Source organism: Parasteatoda tepidariorum, chromosome 8 (genome assembly GCF_043381705.1).
Source record: "Parasteatoda tepidariorum isolate YZ-2023 chromosome 8, CAS_Ptep_4.0, whole genome shotgun sequence".
Taxonomy (NCBI): Eukaryota; Metazoa; Arthropoda; class Arachnida; order Araneae; family Theridiidae; genus Parasteatoda; species Parasteatoda tepidariorum.
In genome coordinates this window covers 88,899,299-88,913,271 of record NC_092211.1, presented here as the reverse complement: position 1 = coordinate 88,913,271, position 13,973 = coordinate 88,899,299, and the positions used below count along the sequence as shown (strand labels likewise).

Here is a 13,973-nt window from a genome sequence, read left to right as displayed (position 1 = left end):
ATGGCGTTAAAATAGAATCGTAGTTAGCGAAAACGAAATTCAGGGTTGCGTATTCATATTTTGCTTTGCGCACTTTGATCTCGATGAATTAGGTAGCCGGAAGCGTTTATATAAAATAAAAAGTGCCATACCGTAACCTAAACTAAATGAGTTTTGAGTTAATTTTATAATATGTTTGGTAATTTTCGGCTAGAAAATTACAAAATATGGAAATTTATTTTTGCAGTGAAATTTTTTAAAGCTTAATTGCTCTGATTATTATGAATATATAATCTCTAGTCTAGTTAATTTAACATTAATGCTAAATGCATAAATGTTTCAGTTTGAAATAAAACTAGATAGTGTAATTGATTCGTGATTATTTCGTTTATTTACAACAAAATAATGTAGCGAATATTTAAAAAAAAGCAATTAAATATCACTGATTCTTATCATCTAGAAAACCTTTTTCTAGGATCTGAATAAAGTGAGTTTACCTTCCATACATTAAAAAAACTTATTTTGCTATATATATATGTAATATTATTATAATATATTATTCTAAGATCCATCCTGTAAGATAGCACTACATCATATGCAGATCCATGGTGCCTACTCTCTCTGAAAACGGGAAAAACTTGGAATTCTAGTACCACTGGAAAACCTTGAGTTCTAAGATAAATTCACAATCTATTCTGAAGTTTCTTGGAGCATTAGTAATAATTACAAAAATTTAACACCTAGTCTGTTTCAATGCATTATTAATAAGGCATTAAACTTCTTAATAATAAACACTTTATGAAATGATTAATACCTATGTAGACCTATTTTAATAAAATTAATACTGAATTTATTTAATTGAAATTAGAATTTTTGATTATTTTTTTCTATAATAAATTTTTTATGAGCCTATATAATAAATGAATTTAGATTGAAGAAATTGACAATTTTCTGCATTTAGGTAATGAATATACAGGGTGGTTAAAATTAAAGTCACAGTACTCATAGTTCTGGTTCTACAGAACAGACACGGGTGAAACTTTAAATATGTGTTATGTAAATCATGGAGTCAAGGTTTCTGTTGCAAACAACCATTGCCTTTCGCCAACAGATGACAATGCAACAAATAAAAATATAACGGATGAAATAAAAATAACAAAATATTTTATTTAAAAATACAGTCAAATTGTTATAGTAATTCGACATTTTTATTCTGGAAATGTCAGGGGATTTGGCTTTCTCTGGAGAGTGGCCAATCTGACATTGATGTATTGTGAATGTAATAATCTTTTTTTAGTTTGAAGGTGAAATAAAATGTTTTATTAGTATATTACTACTGATTTCCATAAAAATTTCATTTTAGAATTTTCTGTTTTGATGACAATGATTTAAGATCATTAAAATCGGATGTCCTCATGGCAAAAATGATCCAAGCATTATGGAAAAAGGCTGTCATTTTCTTAGTTGTGATTATTGCCATACTTCAGGTAATAATTAACTTAATGTTTTTGTTTTCTTTTATTTGAATTTAAAAATAATCACATACACAATGGAATTTTAGTAAAGGAGACACTGTCAGTGTCAAAAAAATTGCTGACTTAATGGAAGAACATGGTAATGTTGCAAACTGTTTTACTTGAATTAATATGGTGAAATAATTATGTAATTCAGAAAAAAGATTATTCCTTTTAATGTTTTTTGTTACACATTGGATTACAGAATAATTCTACACAGAAAGATATAAAAGAATTTAATACCTTTTTACTGAAAATTTTTTTAAGAATCACTTTGTGTTATAGTTCGGAAAGCACAACAGCAAAATCAAAAAATTTTCTCTATTCATTTCATTATGATTCTATCATTATCAGTTATGATTCATTATCAGTTACAAATAAATGATCCTGAGTTCAATTCTCAATAGCTGAAATACTTGCCTAAATTATGTACATTTCATAGATGACTTCCTTAGATTTCAAAAATTTTCTGTAATATGGTTTCTACAGGGGTAGAAATTGGGTGAAATTTTAGTCACTGTTTTGATGGACCAGTAACTGAAAGATGTTACTAGTTTGAACACATTTTCACTGATTCATTAACATGTTGCTATTAATAATAAAGAATTACAATACAGAGAATGTGTATTGTCACAATTATAATAAAATATGCTTCTCTTTTGTAAGAATATATGTATCTATACATGGACCAAAGCATGAAAACAAATTTTGTAGCAAAAAAAAGGAAAAAAAAAAAGACGCATATTATTTCTTTACGCTGATTGTTGGTCTGAAGACCAGCAATCAGTGTAAAGGAATGGTTGTCCGATTTATGGTTTACGGTCTGACTATTGTTTTATAGTAGTCTGAGTGAAATGTCATTGGTATCTGACCACTGTTTCCATAATAATTTTGTAAAAATTCTTTTTTGGTAACAGGTTATACATATGACATTGTTGAGCAGGCTGGAAGCTAGAAAGAATCGACGTCATCAAAGAGAAACCCATGGCTGGGAAACCAATGTTGTCTACCAGGAGAGCGAAATCCAGAAAGATAGAGCTAGTATGATGCGGTCAGTTCGCCAGAGTAGTGTTCTGGATTCATCAGGAGAGTTTCACATAATTAATTATCTCATCGAGGGTGTTGTCCACCCTTCTGGTAACAATAGGCTCACTCTTGCAACTCAAACGACCATCAATGGATTGCACCACCTTCATATGCTAGCATCCACCTGGCAAGGACCCATATCAGTGGCAGTCTTCAGCCTGACAGAAGATGTACTCCTAGCTGTAGAGACGATTCTTCACTTGAGGCGATGTCATCCTTCTGTTCGTTTTAACACTAGTTTCCATTTAGTCTATCCCCTAAATGGCCCCACAAATAATGCTCTCCCCTCCTCTTATCCTGAAGTAAATTCTTGTGACTTCTTATCAAATAATCTCCAGAAAATTAACATTGGTAAGAATTATGCGCTGGGGGTAGCATATCCTAACAACCTGCTTCGAAATGTTGCCAGGAGAAGTGCCCTTACAGATTTTGTGTTCATGATTGACATTGATATGGTGCCAAGTGAAAACCTGTATGGGGACTTCTTGCAGTTTGCAAAAGAGAGAAAGCTTTTCTTTGATTCCAGTAAAGATGATAAAACTGTTTATGTTGTGCCTGCATTTGAGATTAAAGAAGATAAAAATGTGCCAAAAACAAAAACTGAACTTCTTCAACAAGTCGAGGCGATGGAGGCGAGGCCTTTTTATTTTGAACTATGCTGGAAGTGCCAAAAGCATACAGACTATGAAGCTTGGCAAAGAGAGCCTCTCTCTAAGAAGCTAGATGTTCTTTTTGAGGTCCTGTGGAGAGACCCATGGGAACCTTTTTATATTGCCAGAAACAATGTTCCTCTCTATGATGAAAGATTTCGTCAGTATGGCTTTAACAGAATAAGTCAAGTAAGTATTATAGCCTCTCAAACTAAAGATTTATTTAATTCACTCATAACAAATACCATAATATTTGCTCGTTGTAACCGAGTGCTCATAAGTTCGTTTAAACTAAATTCTAATATTGACTTTTTTTTTTAAATTTTTACTTCTGTACACTGTATAGTTTAAAATAAGTTAATTTTGCTTTGAACTGCCTCCCTGTTGCTTTGTTGTGTTATTGTTCTTCGAATAAAACTTATGTCACAAAAACTTCGTCATTTGCACACTTGCTTTTGAAAAAAAATAAGTTCACGTTTTCGCTATATGACTCATACTGACTTTTAATTGTTTTTGGAATATTAAATGTTTGTTTTTTTTCGATATTGGTGTCTAAAACTGAGGTTTGCACACTAAAAGTGTCCCAATAGATTTAAAATTGTATCAACCAAATATTTCTTCATTACATCAGGAATCATTATAAGGTAGTTTAACTCAGTACAACTGTGTTCTATTCTAATCATTTAGTGAGAACTGAGATAAAAAAACATATTTTCTCTGGAAAACCTTACTTGATAGCATTATTTATTATGGTAATGAAATAATAAATTCATATATAAGTAGCTTAAATGAGAATTTATTGTTTATTTAAGCTGGACATGAGAAACTGCAAAGATTATCATGATTTCTGTTACATTACCTGCGGATCATCTGTTAGAAGAATGAAAATTACAGTGATGGGGATTTATGGATTCTTCATTTTAGAGAGATTGCAAAGCTTAATCCTGACAGCAATGACATTAATATGAGAAATTAAATTTCTTAAATTTTTAGGAAATACCAAATTCTCTATAAAAAGAGCAAAAGTAACAAATCGAAAAATAAAAACATGCAATGAAAATGCAGCTATTTCAAATCAGAACTTTATTACATCCTATTAGGTTTAAGCTTGAAATTTATTATAATTTCAAATGTCTGTTTCATATTATTATATTTTCAGTAATTTTTATAAGATATGCTGCTTATATTGGTTAAAATTTTAATTTATTGTGATGAAAAAAATCATTTCTCCTGAGATTCTTGTGAAAAGTTGTCATGATTTAGGTGGATAGAGCACATGCAAAGGTAAAGAAATTCATTTTAACATTCGCATAAGAATTTCCATGAATTTGTCTAGCTGTATAACATGCTTTTATTTTAATATTAATACACTGCTCAGTAGTTTTACATTGACAAGTGCACTGCACATGGCTTTGACTCTGAATCCGTGTTGTTAGTATTATAAGTGCAGATTGAAAGTGGTGCACAGACTTACCACTTCACCAAAACAGAGATAGGCATTCTTTATTGATTCAGAATATTAAGTAAGACTAATAAATAATTAGTCAAAATCTACCTGAATAATGAATAGACATAGAGGGGTAAAAATTGAGCTCATGTGGTATCACATATTTTGAGTGCAATTCGTCTCCACAAGCTTAAGTTCACTTTGATTTCCACCTACATGAAGTCACCATCATAAACCGAAATCGGGAATATTAATCAGAGAAATTTTACCAGGTGTCTCATTCAAACCAGTAGAATGGAATAGACAGCTTATCCTCTTCCTTACAGAGCATAGCCTGTTTAAAGCGTATCTAGTTATAGTTCGGAANATCTAAAAGAATCCAAAGTTGAAACAGAAGGCAACTCACCTGATTAATTTGCTAAAAGAATATGAGGAAATCCTGAAAAGAAAGACTAACTTATGCAATGGTGAGCCCCAACCACTATTAAACTTAACCAATTAGCCCTGTATACTTTTTAATCAAAATGCCCTAACTAATAGAAAAAAAATTTTTTTTTTCCAGTTTTAATTTTGTGTTTTTTTTCTTCCTTTTTGTTGCTATCAGGGCTGATTGTGCTCCGGAAAAAATCCGGATTTCCGGAATTTTCGCTAACAGTGATCCGGAAGTTTCCGGAGATCGAAGGTCCAGACGTTTTAAAAAATCATTGATCACAGAAGTTTCCGGAAATAAAATTTTCAAAGATGGAACTTAAAAACGCAGTTTATTTTATTTTTTTGTAAGGGAGAGCCAGAGAGATACTTTCTAAGCTTATGTTCATGATTAATATTCATTTTTTGTCAGTAAATAGTTGTTATAATTATAAACTCAAGAAAGAAAGACATATTTGTAAACTTTAATTACTTCTCCAGGTCATCATAGGTATCTGTAAATGGTATAGGTATGTGTAAATTTTAAATATATTTTAATTAACCTAAGAAATATTGAAAAAAAGAGAAAAAAGCCTTGTTTTAATTTTTTTCAATTTAAAAAGTTTTTTTTTTTTTTAACTCAAGAAATTTTCTGGAATTTTGACTTGGACTCACAATCACCCCTGTGCTATTTACTTTTTCTCTCTCTTTTTTTTATCTGTCTTGTCTTCGACCTTAACCATTGACTGAAAATATTGGTGTGTGCGAACTCACCAGTCTATGTTGCTCCTTAGTCCATCCCAATATGTATTTTAAGTTCAAAATGCAGTAGTAAAAACTGTGCCTAGACCTGGTACACCGCAGTTTCCTGCATAAATTAAGTGTAATTCGTGAACTTAATAATTTCCTGACTCCACATCTGCCTTTACTATGGATAAAATTTGTTTAAGCGCTCACTGCTTCACCCTCGTAGAACAGATTTTAAAAAGTATGGTGCTTTTCAAGTGCAAGGAGGGGCCCCGGGCACAGAATGTCCAAAATAAAAGCATATTTAATAACATTATGGATTAGAGAGTTGAGTACCTAAAAACTTCATTTTAACATAGAAAAATAGATTGTAGTTGACTTTTTAAATTTTCCTAGTGATAAACTGTTCAAGCTATTGGTGTTTGCATGATAATCAATCACTATTTGTAGAAAAGAAGGCACACTTTTTACACGAGAATATATATCTATCGGGTTGTTCGAAAAGTAATTTCGTTTTTCCGACAGAGGATTTAATTGTATTTTTTCGAACCCAACTTCACACCTAAGCAGCATTATCATTATATGTTTTGAGAGCTGATATGGCAAGGCTTGTGTGTGAAGAAGTTCAATTAATTCTACGCAGTAGTTTTTGGGTGGTGCCGTTTTAAATATGGAGAGCAATAAACAGCATTTTCGTCATATTTCACTTTTTTACTGTAGAAAAGGTAAAAATTCTGTTCATGCCAGAAAGAAATTTACCGATGTGTATGAATAAGATGTGTTGACAGTAAGCCAGTGTCAGAATTGGTTTGCAAAATTTCGATCCTGCAATTTTGATGTCGAAGATGCACCACGTTCTGGAAGGCCCGCTAAAACTGATAAAGACACGATGAAGGCATTAGTTGATGCAAATCGGTGAATAACAACACATGAGATCGGTGAGAGGTTAAATTTATCGAATTCAACTGTTTATGACCACTTGAAAGGCCCGGGTTTAAGCTCGATATATGGGTTCCCCATGTTCTCACGGAGAGAAATTTGTGTCACCTCGTTGTCGTCTGTGATTCGCTTTGCAAACGTCATGAAAATGATCCATTTTTGAAGCGCATCATTACTGGGGACAAAAAAATGGGTTGTTTATAACAATGTCAAAGTCAAGAGATCATGAAGCTAAAAAGATGAAGTGGTTCAAAGCATTTCGAAAGCCAATACCCATCAAAAAAAGGTGATGCTGTCTGTTGGGTGGGATTTTAAAGGAATAGTTTTTTTAAGCTTTTACCGGATAATACAACACTTAATTCGGAAGTCTATTGTCGTCAGCTGGACAAACTGAATGATGCTCTTGAACAGAAAAGGCTAGAATTAATCAAAAGAAAAGGTATAGTGTTCCACTAAGATAATGTGAGACCTCATACAAGTTTGGTCACTCGCTAAAAGCTTTCACAGATTGAATGGGATGCACTGCCACACCCACCATATTCTCCAGTTCTAGCGCCTTCGGATTATTATTTGTTCCGGCCGCTACAACATTTTTTGGACTGCGAAACCTTTACTTCAAATGAGGAGGTCAAAAATCACCTGGATCAGTTTTTTGCCAGCAAAGACCAAAGATTTTATGAGCATGCAATCATGCTACTACCAAAAGGATGGCAAACGGTGTTGGACCAGAATGGCCNACCACTTTAAATAACCAAAGTTGGAATTTTTCATAGCCTGGAAGAGATCTATCTAAAAGAATCCAAAGTTGAAACAGAAGGCAACTCACCTGATTAATTTGCTAAAAGAATATGAGGAAATCCTGAAAAAAAAAGACTAATTTACGCAATGGTGAGCCCCAACCACTATTAAACTTAACCAATTAGCCCTGTATACTTTTTAATCAAAATGCCCTAACTAATTGAAAAAAACTTTTTTTTTCCAGTTTTAATTTTGTGTTTTTTTTTTCTTTCCTTTTTGTTGCTATTTACTTTTTCTCCCTCTTTTTTTATCTGTCTTATCTTCGACTTTAACCATTGACTGAAAATATTGGTGTGTGCGAACTCACCAGTCTTTGTTGCTCCTTAGTCCATCCCAATATGTATTTTAAGTTCAAAATGCAGTAGTAAAAACTGTGCCTAGACCTGGTACACTGCAGTTTCCTGCATAAATTAAGTGCAACATTAAGTGTCGTTCATAAATTAAGTGTAATTCGTGAACTTAATCATTTCCTGACTCCACATCTGCCTTTACTATGGATAAAAATTGTTTAAGCACTCACTGCTTTACCCTCGTAGAACAGATTTTAAAAAGTATGGTGCTTTTCAAGTGCAAGCAGGGCCCCCGGGCACAGAATGTTAAAAATAAAAGCATATTTAATGACATTATGGATTAGAGAGTTGAGTATCTAAAAACTTCATTTTAACATAGAAAAATAGATTGTAGTTGACTTTTTAAATTTTCCTAGTGATAAACTGTTCAAGCTATTGGTGTTTGCATGATAATCAATCACTATTTGTAGAAAAGAAGGCACACTTTTTACACGAGAATATATTTATCGGGTTGTTCGGAAAGTAATTTCGTTTTTCCGACAGAGGATTTAATTGTATTTTTTCGAACCCAACTTCACACTTAAGCAGCATTATCATTATATGTTTTGAGAGCTGATATGGCAAGGCTTGTGTGTGAAGAAGTTCGATTAATTCTACGCAGCAGTTTTTGGGTGGTGCTGTTTTAAATATGGAGAGCAATAAACAGCATTTTCGCCATATTTCACTTTTTTACTATAGAAAAGGTAAAAATTCGCGATCGCGATGGGGAAAGACCGGTTTCATGCCTTTAGCCCTTCTCCCTTCCCTCTCCTCCTCTTTTCAGTTGTATAGGAATGTACTACGATATTTTCCCTTTTTATTTAATCAAAATATTTTTTAAAATTTCCATGATACTTTTCTTTAGAACTATGTTTAATGCAGTTTTCAGTTTCATATAGTGTTTCAAGTTGAAAGATTTTAATCTATATGAAAATCAAGAGAGAAACTAACGTACTTCCTTCCTCTATGACTTTCCACACGCTAATGGGGAAAGCATGTGAAGTGTTGCCATAGGAAAAGAGTTCTGCTCTACGCCACCTGCAGCCCATTTCGATCGCCAATTCTGTTCATGCCAGAAAGAAATTTACCGATGTGTATGAATAAGATGTGTTGACAGTACGCCAGTGTCAGAATTGTTTTGCAAAATTTCGATTCTGCAATTTTGATGTCGAAGATGCACCACGTTCTGGAAGACCCGTTGAAACTGATAAGGACACGATGAAGGCATTAGTTGATGCAAATCGGCGAATAACAACACACGAGATCGGTGAGAGGTTAAATTTATCGAATTCAACTGTTTATGACCACTTGAAAGGCCTGGGTATAAGCTCGATATAGGTTCCCCATGTTCTCACGGAGAGAAATTTGTGTCGTCGCGTTGACGTCTGTGATTCGCTTCGCAAACGTCATGAAAATGATCCATTTTTGAAGCGCATCATTACTGGGGACGAAAAATGGGTTGTTTATAACAATGTCAAACTCAAGAGATCATGAAGCAAAAAAGATGAAGTGGTTCAAAGCATTTCGAAAGCCAATATCCATCAAAAAAAAGGTGATGCTGTCTGTTGGATGGGATTTTAAAGGAATAGTTTTTTTTATTTAGCTTTTACCGGATAAAACAACACTTAATTCGGAAGTCTATTGTCGACAGCTGGACAAACTGAATGATGCTCTTGAACAAAAAAGGCCAGAATTAATCAACAGAAAAGGTATAGTGTTCCACCAAGATAATGTGAGACCTCATACAAGTTTGGTCACTCGCCAAAAGCTTATACAACTTGAATGGGACGCACTGCCACACCCACCATATTTTTCAGATCTGGCGCCTTCGGATTATTATTTGTTCCGGTCGCTACAACATTTTTTGGACTGCGAAACCTTTACTTCAAATGAAGAGGTCAAAAATCACCTGGATCAGTTTTTTTGCCAGCAAAGACCAAAGATTTTATGAGCATGCAATCATGCTACTACCAAAAGGATGGCAAACGGTGTTGGACCAGAATGGCCAATAAATAATTTAGTAAAATATTTATTCCTTATACGAAAATTGTCTTTCATTCCCCCCCCCCCAAAACGAAATTACTTTCCGAACAGCCCAATATTTAAAAAAATTATATAATGCAATGTTGTTATCTTTTCTTTTTCTTAATGCAATTTTTAAAAAGTAAGGTTCTCAAGGGCCCCGGGCACTGCCCGGGTGTGCCATTGCGTAAATATTGTACTGAGTGCAATACATTTTTACAAGCGTAATGGCTTCAGGGTTCTATTCACAGGGGTAAAAGTTTTGCACGAATTTGTCACTTTATTCTCTTATAGTGAATGCAAAAGAAATTATGCATTTTTGGTACAATATGCTTCCATAAGCATATCACTTTGCTAGTCAAATTGACCCCGTCAGAAACTTTGCTCAAAGTCCATGGCATGCTGTATTTGAAATGTAAATCAAAGAGTTAAATATTACAGAGGAATGAATCCAATTAAAATTAAATGTCAAATTGGCATTAAATTTTTTTTTAAAAATTCCAGCTTCCAGTTACTCATCTAGTCAAAATCTCCTCAAAATTCTGGATTGACCCATTTTATTAAATCTACCATTATTTTTAAAATACTTCTTAACAGTAAACACATTCTGGGTTGCAAATTAATATTCAACTAGGACAACTTAGGAACCAGAATAGCAGATGCTGTGCTAGGTGCCATAAAAAAATGGTTAAAAGAGAAAAAATAAAACATTGAAACCTATTCTATAACCAATGAGGAAAATAACCCATCAGAACCAGTTTGATTGACAATGATGGATCAGAAGATTACCCTCCTAACGAAGGTTTGAATCCTGGTGATGGCCAGCCAATACGAATTCTGCTAATGGCTCCCACAGCTCCAAAGTTAAATATTCTCAGTGGGAAACGATCATGGATTAGATTCCCCTTGATGTCGGGCTAAAGTAGATTTTTGTGCGTTTCCTCTCCATGTATGGCAAATGTGGATTAGTTCCGTCATTAAGCCTTTACAAAGACTAGTTTGTCCGAATGCTTGATCCAGGACTTGTTTCCTTGTCTTCTAGGTTAAGTTCAACATTTCATGGCTATGGCATTGATGATCGTAAACCCAAAAATGGAGAAGCTGTTCAACGACAGTTATAAAATAAAATTAAAAAAACGTTTGATTTCACGATCAAACTTAAAGGTGTTTCTATCAATTGCCTTTCAACTTTTCTGTTTTCACCAGTAATCAAATAGGTTTTAATGTTTTCAGATATATATCTGTCTCATGACTCATTGAATTTTGTTAACTTAAATATTTATTTGCATACCCTTTTGGAACACATTCTATATAAAGGTGTGATCTTATCAGGGCCCGCACTAAAGCATTCGCCACATGCAATAAAATCGTAAATTTGGCGTAAATTTTCCACCGGAAAGAAAAAATATATTTAACTCGAACCTCAAAATTACGTCTAAATGATTTTTTCTAAACAAATCATTATTTTTTATTTGATTACAATAATAAATTAGAATTGGGTCCAAATAATATAAGCCTGAAACGCAAACTACTGTAAAATATTTTTCTATGGGAAAAAAATTAATCATAAAAAATTTTTAAGATTTGTATTTGAAATCCTTAGCACTGACCCAAATTATATTTCCTTCTAGAAATTTTAATTTTTGCTTTCTCTAATTGACTTTCGTCTTCCTATAGGTGTGTGAGCTACATGTTGCTGGCTACAAATTCTCTGTTTTAAACAATGGTTTTGTAGTTCACCGTGGCTTAAAGACACAAAATTCCTTTCATAAGGATAAAGATGTTGATCAAGAAAGAAATAGAGTTTTGTTTCGCCAATTCAAGACAGAACTTAAAGAAAAATATCCAGATTCCTCTCGTAAATGTTATTAGTTTTTGCGAAGTTTATTGTATTTATAATTATAGCAGTTGAATGTTTTATAGTGCTCACCTGTTCTGCCGTGCAATGGAGAAATCAACATAAGGGACAAAAAATTCAAAATTGAGACTTTTATGTACAGTAGGGAACCGATTATCCGGAACGATCGGGACCATCGCTATTCCGGATAACTGATTTTTGCGGTTTTCTGAATCGCTACAAAAAGCCGTTTTTTTATTGTTAAACCCAACAAAAAAAAATTTTTTTTTTTGGAAATAATCTTAAAAAGAAGATAAAAAAGGATGAAGGAATACACTAATGATTATTTCCAAAATGATGGTAAGGTAAACATCTTTCAAAAAAGAAAGAAAATTCCTAAGATCTTATGAGGAAAAAAACATTTTTTTAAAAAATGGCGGAAAAAATAATCAAATTTCGTTCCGGATTTTTGATTTCCGGATAACGGGTTCTGTACTGTATTTGGCATTTTTTTATGATAAGCTACTTTGCAATCCTTTTTTCAAAAAAAAATTTTGTTTTGAAATTGTATTTTAATTTTCATAGTATTAGCAATAAAAATAAAATAGTTGTCTAAACACTTTACTTGAAGTCCATCGTGAAGCACTTACGTTGTTTTTTCTACTGCACGGCAGTGTTAAAGTGTATGTGTTTCTTTTACAGTGATCTTTTTCTCTTAGACTTTTATCATCAAGCAAGTGTTCCCTTCATCACACATAATAAATGACATTTGAAAGAACGTTTAGGGTAATGCAATCTCAGCCGACATTTAAGATCTTTTTTATTGTTTGTGAACAACCTACTTAATGTACATTGAAAATAATTTATTTTAATTTGTGTTTCGATATTTAATTAGATAGTATTCAGATGTTAAGAATCTCTACGAATGTGGAGTCATTTTAGAGGTGCCAACTATTACAATCTATCTGTTATTTAAATTTTCATAGTCAAGATTACGGTCTCACAAAAAATTAGTTTTTGTGAATTTCCATATTATTTGTAAAATAAGGTTTCCACCCATAACAACCAGGAGTTATGAATCTTTTTTTTTTTTAAATTTAATCTACAATAATTTTTTTCAACTCTTCAATCCTTTCTAAAAAAAAAAAACATTAAGTAATAAAATTGATCGAAACAAGAAATAAAAAAAAGCAATAAAACATTTTTCTCCCTATAAAAAAGCAAGAGCACAAACTCAAATCTGAAATATTATGAGCATTTTCTAATTTAATTAAAAACTAGAATATTAATTCCTAGTAATCAATTTAATTTTATAATGGAATAATTTTTTTTTAAATATAATAAATATATGCATAATTTTATTAATATTATTTAGAATCAAGTAGTATATACACTTAAAATTGCACTAATTTGAATTTTGTAAACATTAACTATGTAGACTTCTGTGTTTTTTTTAAAACTTCTGATTACTGATAGCTAGTTTGAAATGTTGGCACCTCAGGCTCATTTATGTGTGATTCCCAGCTTTATTTAATTGACTAGTCCTATTTCAACTCATATATGTAGATTTTATCTTTCTTGTTAATCTAAACTTTTATGCTTCAGCTAATAAAAGTATTTTTTTTCTTCTGTTGCCTATTTGTATGCATCATTTCTTTAGTGCCTAATACAGAATCCTTGCTGATATTTACTACATTTGGAATTTCTATATTACTTTGGAGAAATTCTATCCTAAGTTTAAACATTGTTCAATAGAGATTTTACTAGATTTCAAAAAACCTGCTGCATGGGGTAAACCATGTACAACTTTGTACGAAAATATATTGAAACCATCTATTTTTTTAAACCAGAGTTTGTTAAATTCATTGCAGTGATGCAATTTAAAAATAAGGTGGAGTAACCAAACATCCCTTAAGACAATTTGTGAACCTCTGATATTTTTAATACGAAAAGATAATCATCATTCAGAAAATCTTTTATAAAATCTTTTGTTTTATTTCATTTGTTTTGTATTATTATAATGATATAATAAATAGCAACTAGGGATGTAACGAATAGTGGTTTGGTCGAATAGCTGATTATTCGGGCGAAAAAAATCAGCTGAATAGCAAGTTTTTTTTAAAAAAATCATTCATAAATATTTTTTACACAGAAATTTATCTTTTTCAGGGAAATAAGTTTAGTCATTATAGAAAAATAATCAAAACTTAGCAGTAT

The 13,973-nt window shown here is 32.2% G+C and overlaps 1 protein-coding gene across 1 annotated transcript; it reads left to right on the top strand.

Annotated features, from left to right (window-relative positions):
• Window positions 1-40: 40 nt before the first annotated feature.
• Window positions 41-12,946, top strand: LOC107448894 (beta-1,4-glucuronyltransferase 1). Its single transcript, XM_016064248.3, has 4 exons — window positions 41-466; window positions 1,343-1,466; window positions 2,411-3,418; window positions 11,597-12,946. Exons 2-4 carry the CDS (start codon window positions 1,395-1,397, stop codon window positions 11,789-11,791), a joined length of 1,275 nt encoding a protein of 424 aa, XP_015919734.2. The 5' UTR covers window positions 41-466; window positions 1,343-1,394; the 3' UTR covers window positions 11,792-12,946.
• Window positions 12,947-13,973: the final 1,027 nt, after the last annotated feature.